Here is a 13,171-nt window from a genome sequence, read left to right on the forward strand (position 1 = left end):
AAACTACAGTTTTGTGTAATGATGTGTAAATTTATTGAAACTAAAAATATTCTATCCAATTAAATAATTGACTTATGGGAAGCCTTCAGTACAAGATATATACTTCCCCTCTGCTCCGCCCCTGATTTTTAGTGCAAAAAATAAAAAAATGATGAGTTCAAATGTAAATTTACCATTTAATAAAAGCGTAAATTGATAATATCAGTTTTTAAAAAGTTTGGTTACTTCTTTATGTAGGGCAACCTGTTCTGAAAGCTCTTATTAAAATAATTGTCATATTATTAACAATGCACGTTTATGTCGTTGCATCCTGATTTATACAGTAAAACTAAAGCATAAACTATCCCTAGAACACTGTTCTGATAATGATGCATAAATTTGTTCAACCATTGTTCAACATAATTTATGCATCATTTTAGAGGACAGCAGGTTTTAATATAATTTCACTGTTATTTATAGATTTTAAAATTTTATATAATAGTATTCTACAAGTTGTGATGACTGTAGTCATTTATACATAAGCTATATAGAAGTATGTCCAGTAAAATTACATAAAAGAAACTTCCTTCAAAGTTCTTCACCATATTTTGAAATAAAAATGTAAGTAAGGCAGAGGGTAGTATTTTATAATTATTACTTCAGGTTAGGTAAGATTACGTTAAAATGGGTACTGTGTAGCTGCGCAGGGTTAGGACAACATGGAGTTAAAGCACATCTGCAAGGGTTAGGCGCAGAAAGGAAAACTAACCCCCTTCCTTTTTATCAATCCCTTAAAAATTAGGGATGCTCAACGGGTCCTTTGAGGGAGAACACCGCAAACAAACTATTTAGTGTACCATCTTACACAAAGGATACACCTAAGCTTAAATAGAATTTTTTTAAAAAGTTAAAACTTACTTTTACTATTTCTTGATCTTCAAAGGTTGGTGGAAATTCAACTGTTATATGTCCTGATTTATAGGCAGTACCTCCTAAATAATAGATAGATAATCACATACGTATGAATAGATAGACTGATAACTAATAATCAGATATTCAGTAGCTTTTGAAAAGTTATTTTAGGTTAAGTAAATGTTAATGATTGCCCCGTAGGAGAAGAGCCCCCCACAGGAGCTAGAAATAGGAGAAAAGCTACTGTGAAAATACGACGAAACCCGCAACTGCGTTTTCTGTTCATGATCGAATACTGCTTATTGATGAAAACCATATTAATTTAAAACATATTAAAAAATAGGAATAAAAATTGTATTTATTTGAATGTTCTTATTTTTCCTTCTTTTTTTCTTTTGACTTTTCTTGATTTCTTTGAGTCTTGCATTGAATTAAATATTCATATAAAGATTTAATTTACATATTGAACTAAAATGTATGTCTATCTATCTATCCACAATCCACATGTCTATCATTCCATATATCTGTCAATCTCTTGCTCGTGCATTTAGTTAAGAATTCATATTTAATGTCTCAACGTTATATCTATCAAACTGTCTGTCTATCATTTCTAATTTTTCATGTATAACATGCAATATACATCTAACTTAAGGTTTTAATCAGTTATTCAAATCAACACACAGAGACTTCAACTTAAACTCTTACCACTTTAAATTAGTGTGGATATTTGTATTATATACATAATCGCCTTACAATGGAGTGCATGTCATGTATTTCTTTATATTTATCAACTAATTGGTACGCCCTTAAAAGCTTCTAGGGGCACGTAAAATGTTTTCTTATTAATCTATGTTAAAATCAGTTGTTTACCACCAAAAATATCCACTATGCGACGTTTATTTTGGTGGTTTTTCTTAGGAGCGTAGTGGTACCCTCACCCAAAATAGCTTTAAACATTCCCAAGCCTATAAGTTCTACACCATAGAGCAGAACCATATCGGTTAAGCGGTTAGTGAGATCCTACGGTACAAACAGACAGAGAGACGTCCTGTTTCTTTATTATAAGGATTCATCTTTTGATCCATGGTAGAAGGAGTATGTCAATTGTTTCCATCTATATTTCTATCAATCTATCTCCAAAATCTTTTTAGGTCGTGCACTTGGATAAAAATAGATCTTTAATTTCCATATTGAACTTCTCTTTACTTTCAAGGATAGTCAAAAGAATTATAGAAAAAACTTATCCGTTAAACCGTTTAAACCTCTGTAATAATTTTCTAAAAAATATAATTTTTTTTTTGCTTCAACCCATTCTTTTACATGACATAAAACAATTTTGATTAGCCACCGTTTTCCCTCCTCCTTACGGCTACGGCCAGCAACTGACTTAGACTGCCATCGCTTCCAAGAAACCGACCATGCCAAAAAAATCAAAGCCATTTCAAACTAAAATATTTATTTTAAAAAAGCAAAAAATTACTTTTAACTGGCTTTGACCTCACACTTGGGTGGCATTCTATTCGGAAAATTTTTATAGATAATACTTTTGATAATAAATTTTAGCTTTCCTTATGTAAAATTATTCCCTGTCTTTTTACATAATATGATGGTTTTCCTGACTCCCCTGTTTGAAATCTGTCTAATAACTTTTTAGTAGTAGCGCTACTCTATATTAATATTATCTGTCCATCTGTCTGTCAGCCCATCAGTCCGTCCGCAATGCTTCGTGAGAATGTTTACGCCTGCTATTTTGGATAAACATATATAAAATTTGGTTAATACATTTAAAAAACTTACATTTTCATATTTATAATTTTTCTATATAATTCACTTTGTCCGATTGTTCTTGCACAAACATCTGTTCTTCTACCTATCCATGGATGTAATAATCCTTATTTCATGTAGGTAAAATAAAAGTGTTTGTAAATTTTTAAAATTCTCGAGTATTCGTGATTTTGCCTTATTGAAAATTACATTTAGATAATTGTTAATATAGGTTTCAATATATATTCTTGGGGAAAAAAAGACAATTAACTTCTTAATTTCCTACAATGTAAGCAGTTTTGTAAAGAAAAACACAATTTGTCTAAGTAGGAATTTTTACCAGTTTTTACTTTTGAGAATATTGGATATGTAGAAGGTGGACATTTATGGGGGTGGATAAACACTCCTGACACGAAACTAACACCCTACTAGGGGTCTTTAATACACCTCACTCGATTTTTATTTAAGTTGGGTGTCAAAAATCGTAAAGGGAGTGTCAAAATATTCCAATATAAATACAATTGTCAATAATCATATGATATTTCTACTACTTTTTAAATTTCTATAACATCATTTATAATTTTAGATAACAAGTCTAAACAAATACATAAATTAATACGAAATCTAATTTGTAACAAGATTTTATGATCAGTCATCTGTTTATCTATTATCAATCTATCTAGATTTCTTGGAAACAATATCAATCTATCTTTTACAGACTACACATATTCTAAGAAAAGGAAAAAATTATTAGTTTTTTAGCCAGATAAGCAATATTCGATGTATTATCATTTCTGCATAAATTCTTATTTTATTTTTACTTCGTCTAAAGCAATAAATTTTATTTTCTAACAGCAAAGACTGCTCCTTCCCATTTGCTAGAAACCCTCTAATAGTGTTTTTTGTTATTATTAAAAAATGATAGGTTAAGATAATATGCAGTAGTTATTAAATATTTGTGGCTTAAAGACAAAAATCATTAATACGAAGGATATATGACACATTTATATATATATATATATATGTGTACTTATGTTTAGCTCAATATTTAAATGTTGAAGTAGATTATTAAATATAATAATAATAATAAAATTAAATTTATAAAGTAATAAATGTTAAGGTTTGCAAATCAGGCAATCAAAACATCAGTTTTCACCATGAGAAAAACTTTTGGAACACCCCTATTTTTCTGTTTTACGGGATGTGGTGTAGAGTAGTTTAGGTGGGTTGACACTTAGAGTGATGTATTTTGCCAATAGGGAGGATACAAGCCTCTTCTGAACGCCTCTAATTGTAATTTACTAAAATGCTGTTAAATTCTAAAGCTTTTCTAACTATAAACTTATTTTTTCTTGTTTTTTGTATATACTAAACGATGTGTGTTATTTGATTTAATTTAAATTTGCCTCCAATTTTCCTTCTTATTTGAATTTTAAATTGCATTATCTAAACCCATTTATCCCATGAATGCATGTGTTTTTAACATAAAAAAACACAACAAAACATAATTTAAGCAAGAAAAAAAAATAAAGACAGATTAAAAAAGTGTTCTAAAAAAGGTAAGTATCAGTCGTTTTATATAAATACTTTCGGATACGCCACTAAAGGCCTTTAAGGGGGAGATCTTACTACTCCTCCCCCCCCCCCCACCATTTGATATTTTATTTATTAGTTATTAGTGGGGGTGAGTATTTTTCTTTGAGTGATTTCTCTTGGGAGGGTCGTGGTACCCTTCCCCAAAATAGTTTTAAACCTTCCTAGGACCTATGCAAAGCTACCCTGTAAAAGAGGACTATATTGGTTCAGCGGTTAGCGAAATACTTTGGTTCAGACAGAGATCCTGTTACTTTTATATAAGGATTTTTTCATAAATTCTTAGATATGAAAAAAAATATGTTTTATAGATAGAAAGATAAGGTATTAATAAACTGTATTGTTATGAGTATTTGCATATTATGGCATTATTATTATCATATATTTATAGAAAACATATAATATTAGAAAAAATATGTACAAATAACGTTCAGGGAGGGTATTGGTTATTCTTAATCATTCAAAACGTGTGACTTATCGAAAAATTATTTTTTTAATGCAATATATACGTCATAACAATCATTATTAGGGTTAGTCTTGATGAAATAAATACATTATTTCGGACCTGGTTTGGTTAACGGTAAAATGCTCCTGTGATCGATTATCGCTAAAAAAATCTCTGAAAATCTAAACTCTAAAGGCTGAGCGTACATGTTACTGTCACACTTTGTTATAAGCGACATAAGAAAGCCTATAAATAATCTGGAATAGCCAAGATTTTTGAGATTTTTGTAATAGTTATTTCAGAATATATTTAGGCATTCTTTTGTAGGATAAAATTATGTATAAACATAATTTATACCTTCAACTGTTTTAAAGTTCATAGAATTTTAAATATAATCGATCACAGTAACATTTTACCGTGAACTACACCTAATCCATTATTTCTATTTTATTTTAGCAATTAGCAAGCGGAAGTATTAGATTTATGAAAAATTTACAGTTTAGCACTTCAATAAATCCTTTACAATAAGTAGTAAGCTTTTTTTGTCTGTAGCGAAGGATCTCACTAACCTATAAACCGAAAGGGTTTTCATTTACAGGGTAGCTTCTCATATGTCCTGGGAAGGTTAAAAAACATTTTAAGAGAGGTTTTCACAATCCTCCCGAGATAAATCGCCCCTAGAAAGAAATGCCACCCTATTTTTTTTATTTATCTTTTTAAAACTAGTATTGAAAGTGGGGGGGGGGTCATATACCTTCCCTCTCCCTCAAGGAACCCTAGAGGCCTCTAAGGGCAAAGCTACTAGTAAGTGATCTCTCTTATCATATTGTTTTTTTACTACTATCTATCCATTTCCTCTTGTATTGTGTATCTATTATTTGGCTGGAATATTGATAATCACACAAATTTGCTCAGAGATGATATAATTATTATTTTCTCACCATATTATATTTATATTCTATCCCTATAAGGAATATTTATTCCCTTCCATAAGGGGGTATAAAACATGAAGTTATCCTATTATTTTACTAGATCATTGCAAGGTGGAAGGGGAAATTGGGCTGTTTATTGCACTAGTCCCCATTTTATATTAACATCATTGGGGACTTTTATTGAATTTTGATTGGTTTGTTCATTAAGAGGAGTCTCTAAATGTTTCGACCACTAATCTACAGAAGGGGTAATTTTGTGCATAATTATTAGGAATATAAATCTATTCATCGGTCATTGTTTTATCCTTGAGATCACAAATTGGTTTACAGAAGATTTTTAGTACATTGCGTTTGCCCTCAAGTATTGACCTATATCAATGATATAAGTTACGTAATTTATCGGTTAGGATAAGATTGCAGGACCAGAATATAAGGCTAAGTATTAATATATATATTTGCTGGTTTCTAAGATCATTTCATTCAATAATATCACAATAAAGTTTCTAACATTAAATCTAGTAAACTTTCTGTGTAATTATTGTAATTTAATGGCACCAGGAATCATTTAATATTATAGTTGTGCAACTGCGTCCGAAAGATATCACAACCGAATAGTACTCCATTGTTCCATAGTTCGCGAACAAGGCCAAACAAAGATAAATAAAATAAATGAGAAACAAAGTAGAAGAGACAGTTTTTGTTTTCTGGTTTCGATAATGTCAATTTTGTTCTCAAGTATTTGATGGATATTGTGAGATATTCACGCATACCTTGATAAAATGTTTCCCCCAGCTGGCTAATATAACGATACTCCCCATACCCCACTCTTATGTCTTTAAATACATACCCTCCCCTGACCAGGGAGGAACGTATTGGCAAACATCTAAGATTTATATTAGCAACCAAAATTGATGACAAAAATTCCTGTCAAATTATCCACATATTTTATATCCATTTCTGAAGTTATTGCATACCAATATAATCCTCTATATAATATGATTATTCCTTTTTTAGTGATGTCCACAAAATAATAAGAAACAAATAAATTAATCTTAGATCGTTATTTATATAGTATCTAGTATTTGCCAAAATTATAATTGTATTTTTTCATCCGGAAAAAAAAGTTCGACCATAGCTATACTAAGGTCTTAACTCTAAGGAGGAAAAATGCGGTTGCCCTAAAAGTGCATTGTTGAGCATGATATCCTCCCCTAGTTATTTTAATATAAAAAGTTGAGAGTAGTTTATTATTTATCACCTCCGACCAGGCTAGGTTAGATCATATTTGATGCTATGAAGCCTACCGGGGTTAGGTACTAAAGTGTTAGTGCTACACCTCACCTCCCGTGTTAGGTGTTAGGACAGTGTCGACTCTATCTATCTCATATGTATCTGTCTATCTATTTATCTAATATCTATCAATATCTCCTACCTTTATTAACAGCCTGGCATTCATATAACCCATCGTCTGTCCTGAACACATTTTCTATGGACAGTGTCGACTCCACCCATTTTACTTCCCCTACCTATCTATCTCATATGTATCTGTCGGTTCCATTGGAATTCAGTCCACACGGGATTCAACCCACGGAATTCAGCCCAGCGGGATTCAACCCAACGGTATTCAGCCCACACGGGATTCAACCCACATGGGACTCAACCCACGGAATTCAGTCCATACGGGACTCAACCCACGGAATTCAGTCCACACGGAACTCAACACACGGAATTCAGTCCATACGGGACTCAACCCACAGAATTCAGTCCATACGGGACTCAACCCACGGAATTCAGTCCATACGGGACTCAACCCATGGAATTCAGCCCACACGGGATTCAACCCATTATATATCTAAAATTACCAGTTTTAAAAAATATTTTTTTTTTAAATTTGAGAACTAAATTTTTAGAAAATTTAAAAAAAAGTTTTGAAAAAAGTTTATGTAAATTTTTTTTACTGTAGAAATTATTTGATAAAATATGCTTTATAAAAAAATTGGAGAAAAAAAGAATTATTTTCTAAAAATTTGTTTCTCAAATTTTTTATAAATCTTATTTTATAAAATAATTTCTACAAAAAAATAATTTACATAAACTTTTTTTAAAACTTTTTAAAAAAAATTTCTAAAAATTTTGTTCTCAAATTAAAAAAAATATTTTTTTTTGAACTGGTAATTTTACATATATGATGGGTTGAATCCCGTGTGGACTGAATTCCGTGGGTTGAGTCCCGTATGGACTGAATTCCGTGGGTTGAGTCCCGTATGGACTGAATTCTGTGGGTTGAGTCTTGTATGGACTGAATTCCGTGGGTTGAGTCCCGAATGGTCTGAATACCGTGGGTTGAATCCCGTGTGGGCTGAATACCGTGGGTTGAATCCCGTGTGGGCTGAATACCGTTGGGTTGAATCCCGCTGGGCTGAATTCCGTGGGTTGAATCCCGTGTGGGCTGAATTCCAATGGAACCGTATCTGTCTATCTATTCATCTAATATCTATCAATATCTCCTACCTTTATTAACAGCCTGGCATTCATATAACCCATCGTCTGTCCTGAACACATTTTCTATGGACAGTGTCGACTCCACCCATTTTACTTCCCCTACCTATCTATCTCATATGTATCTGTCTATCTATTTATCTAATATCTATCACCAACTCCTACCTTTATTAACAGCCTGACATTCATACAACCCATCATCTGTTCTGAACACATTTTCTATGGACAGTGTCGACTCCACCCATTTTACTTCCCCTACCTATCTATCTTATATGTATCTGTCTATCTATTTATCTAATATCTATCAATATCTCCTACCTTTATTAACAGCCTGACATTCATACAACCCATCATCTGTTCTAAACACATTTTCTATGGACAGTGTCGACTCCACCCATTTTACTTCCCCTACCAATCTATCTCATATGTATCTGTCTATCTATTTGTCTAATATCTATCTATCTATCCCCTACCTGTATTAATAGCCTGACATTCATACAACCCATCATCTGTTTTGAACACAGTTCTACTGACAGTGTCGACTCCACCCACTTTACTTCCCCTACCTATCTATCTCATATGTATCTATCTATTTATCTAATATCTATCTATCTATCCCCTACCTTTATTATTATTAGCCTGACATTCATACAACCCATCATCTGTTCTGAACACATTTTCTATGGACAGTCTCGACTCCACCTATTTTACTTCCCCTACCTATCTATCTCATATGTATCTGTCTATCTATTTGTCTAATATCTATCTATCTATCCCCTACCTTTATTAACAGCCTGGCATTTATACAACCCATCATCTGTTCTGAACACATTTTCTATGGACAGTCTCGACTCCACCTATTTTACTTCCCCTACCTATCTATCTCATATGTATCTGTCTATCTATTTGTCTAATATCTATCTATCTATCCCCTACCTTTATTAACAGCCTGGCATTTATACAACCCATCATCTGTTCTGAACACATTTTCTATGGACAGTGTCGACTCCACCTATTTTACTTCCCCTACCTATCTATCTCACATGTACCTGTCTATCTATTTATATAATATCTATCTATTCCCTACCTTTATTAACAGCCTGGCAATCATTCAACCCATCATCTGTTCTGTTTTTCTATGGACAGTGTCGACTCCACCCATTTTACTTCCCCTACCTATCTATCTCATATGTATCTGTATATCTATTTATCTAATATCTATCTATCTATGCCCTACCTTTATGAACAGTCTGGCATTCATACAACCCATCATCTGTTCTGAACACATTTTCTATGGACAGTGTCGACTCCACCCATTTTACTTCCCCTACCTATCTATCTCTCATGTACCTGTCTATCTATTTATCTAATATCTATCAATATCTCCTACCTTTATTAACAGCCTGGCACTCATACAACCCATCGTCTGTCCTGAACACATTTTCTATGGACAGTGTCGACTCCACCCATTCTCCTTCCCCTAAATTATTGTAAATGATTATTAGTATGTTATTGTAGGTGCTTCACCCATGCTTCTATATGTACTAAAGAAATCTTCACTCTCTCATCTTCTATTATCATGATTCTAGGCACTGTGGTAACATATTTTTAAGTGACTCTTATATCAGGATATAGGAATAGACAACAATTGAAATAAATCTAAAATAATATTTGGTGGGCACATAAAAAGGTCTTCTTTACTGCGAAGCGTTGTCCCCAAAAATCATGAAATAATCAGCTGAAATTAAATAAAAATCCTTACTATTCAATTATATATGGATTAATCATAAAGGAACCTTAAAACAAAGGTTCCTCAATAAAGAAGAAAGAAGTAACTTTGACTTTTAGTTAGTTGAATTATTTTCATGGAAAAAATATAAAATCACTATACAATTTTATATCTCTAGCTAGAATAGGAGCCGATATATCTAGGACCGACAGATGGCCAGATATTTTGGGGTTAATATTTTTTTGTAAAGCTTAGCTTTTATTTTTGATGCAAAAGTATCTTAAACAAGGATGACAACATCCATAAAAGCGAAGCACTGAAACGGTAGGACAAACGGACATTAACACTTGTCTAGTGTCTGAACTGAATAATCAGAATATAAAAGTAACGAAAGAGTCGAATCAAAATTGTAAGTAAATTTGTTGAAAAACTGCTTGATACAGGATAATGTTTTGGACATACTTACATTTTTAGGACTTGATTATAGAGTTGCTTTGCTTATACTATTGTTCTTTGTTGTCCCAGAAATCAATATACAAAAAATCAGATCAAACGGATAATTAGATCACATAAAAATTTGTTGTTAAAAAAGTAGAAAAATCAGCATGTTTAAAATGGACATACGGACATTCTGGTAATGATTATAGAGTTGCTACGCTTTCTAAATCGTCCCTAACTACTACAGGAATCATCATGCAAAGTTTGAAATCGATAGGACAATTCTAATATGCCTAAATTAACGAATAAAAGCTATCTATCTCGGACGGACGTACGGACGGACGGACGTAATGACCGACCCTAATTATAGAAAAGCTTCGCTTTTAAAAAATAAAGCACAATTAGACATTATTCCTAAATTATTTACTTTTTTTCTTTTCTAATATTATGCATTATTGTTTAATTATTGCGTACTATTAATTAATCCCTTAATAAAATAATGCTGATGATTATTTTCTTATTCTAATAAATACACGTTTTTTACGTATTATATTCTTTAAAAAAAGTAACAGGGTGTGTGTTTGTCTGTGTGTCTGTCTGTTTGACTGTACCAAAGGATCTCGCTAACCGCTGAACCGATCGTGTTCTTCTTAACAGGGTAGCTTCTCATAGGTCCTGGGAAGTTTTATAACTATTTTGGGGAAGGGAACCACCACCCTCCCCAAAGAAATCGACAAAATTAAAAAAACGCTGCCCTACAGACATTTTTACAATTAGCTATAAATATAATCAACACCATCTAGCGGCGAAAATAAATATTTTTGGTAAATATGTCCAAAAACATGTTTGCTCTTTTCCTGAATGACTCATTCATGCTGTGCCCGCCATGATGGAGATATTTAAAAAAAAAACTCTCAGTGGTGTATGATCAACAAATCTTTAGCCCTCTATTTTTTTTTACACAAAAAATTTAATCAATCAACCTCCCTTCCACGGCAATAAATTCTATATGTGTCTGTAAATTTTTGTCTACCTTGTGAAGTATAATCTGGAGCCCTAATAATCCTTTGAGTAACATCTATCCTGATATCATCTGCTTGAGTCCCGGTTCTGAATGGGTCACTAAATAAAACATTAGTATAAAATAACATAATGGAACAAAGCTTTAAAAGATATGATTTGATTATTACAAACTTAAATTTTGTATTTTCCCATAAAAAATTAAACAAATTATGATAACAAATAAGGAAAAAAGAAAACAAAGTTGATAACTATGAGGGACACACAAAAACGGGTTGGAACACTTGGAAAATAACTTTTGTGAACACTTAATTTAAATACAACGAACGGGGAAAATGGAATGGGGTACCTCCAAACAGGAACAGGGTCAAAATTATTTTTAAATTCAACGGAAACGTCGAAGCTTATGAAAAAAAGTGTTCTAAAACTCCTGTTTTCTAAACGTTTTCTATCTATACAAGACATAAATTTGAGTTTGGGGACGGATTAAAGATCAAATATTTACCTTCTAGACCATTTGCGCCAGATAATATCAGGTAAAGGATCTCCGCTGGCCACACATCTGAGTTGCCCTAGTGGCTCCCCAACTGGGTAGGTCACATTGTACAGTTCCTCTACACGTGGTCTGGATATAGTACAAGTCAGATTTTAAAGCGAGACTTTTCTATAATTAGGGTCGATGCGTCTTTACGTCCGTCTGTAACGAATAGCTCTTTTCATTAATTTATGCATGTTAGAATTGTCCTATCGATTTCAAATTTTGTATGATGGCTCCTACAATAGTTAGGTAAGATTTAGAAGGCGTAGCAACTCTATAAACGTCACTAGAAAATCCGTACGTCCATTTAAAATAAGTTGCATTTTAACCTTTTTAAGATGTGATATGTTTACCCTATTCATCTGATTTTTTGGAATAATAATTTACAACAAGGTACAATGTTATAAGCAAGGCATCTCTATAATCAAAAATGCAATAATATAATTAAACAAAAGTCTAAAGCAGTTTTGCAATAAATTTACCTACAATGTGTCTAGACTTATACATTTATATTCTACTTTTTTCAATTTTGACATTCTACAAGTGTTAATGTCAGTTTGTCCTAGCGTTTCATATCTTCGCTTTTATGTATGTTGCCATCCGTGTTAGACTATTAGAATGATTTAAATATTTATCTAAAAGATGACATAAACTATTTGTAAGTTTATTGATTTCTATAAAAATAGATAGATAATAAAATATAAGTTACAATAAAGTTTTATAATGAAATGTGTAATGTGTAACTATAAGTTCAAACAAGCAAACTTTTTATTGCTGAAATACAAAAGTTTTTATGTTTCTTTAAAAAAGTGAACTGTTACATATTTAAGTAGTAATATTCTTTACAGACTGGCTTCGAAACTGATTAATATCCGGTGGATTAGAACCGGTTCTTAGCTATACTGAAAATAACTATTCTAACACTATTCTTTTTCATATGTTTCTCACTATTAGCAGAACTTTTAGGAAATTGTAGGGGCTCATAAACTCAACCTTCCTTTATATTTTGCTTTTGGTGTATTTTTTTAGCTAGTATAAAATTTACTATTCTTGGCTTGATGTTTTTATATTTTTTTCAAATCCGTTTTATAAAAGAAAAGGAAATGATATTTTGAGTAGCTAACCATAAAAAGACAATTTGAAAATGCTATGCAAATTTAGTGTGACTATGTAAAAAAATTTGCTAAACTTTAATATTTACAGTAATGTATTAAATAAAAAAAAAGTTTTTTAGGATTGTTGAAGAGTTGTAGAGAGAGAATTTATAATATGGTTTCTAATGTCATCAAAAATTAAGAAGCACAATAAAGGGTTTTTAACTA

General features: G+C 31.8%; 1 protein-coding gene across 4 annotated transcripts in view; it reads right to left on the bottom strand.

The window, feature by feature from the left end:
- LOC145332709 (fasciclin-2-like) overlaps positions 1-13,171 on the bottom strand; it is a 137,848-nt gene that overhangs the window by 71,071 nt on the left and 53,606 nt on the right. For all 4 annotated transcript variants that reach the window (XM_080177735.1, XM_080177734.1, XM_080177733.1 and 1 more), the window contains 4 exons: positions 11,817-11,936; positions 11,325-11,413; positions 9,515-9,604; positions 898-971 (listed from right to left, as the gene is read on the bottom strand). In XM_080177735.1, coding sequence (XP_080033861.1) covers positions 898-971; positions 9,515-9,604; positions 11,325-11,413; positions 11,817-11,936 — 373 coding nt within the window. The remainder of the gene's footprint in view (positions 1-897; positions 972-9,514; positions 9,605-11,324; positions 11,414-11,816; positions 11,937-13,171) is intronic.

This window comes from Acartia tonsa, chromosome 11 (genome assembly GCF_053477335.1).
Source record: "Acartia tonsa isolate MP-2025a chromosome 11, ASM5347733v1, whole genome shotgun sequence".
NCBI lineage: Eukaryota > Metazoa > Arthropoda > Copepoda > Calanoida > Acartiidae > Acartia > Acartia tonsa.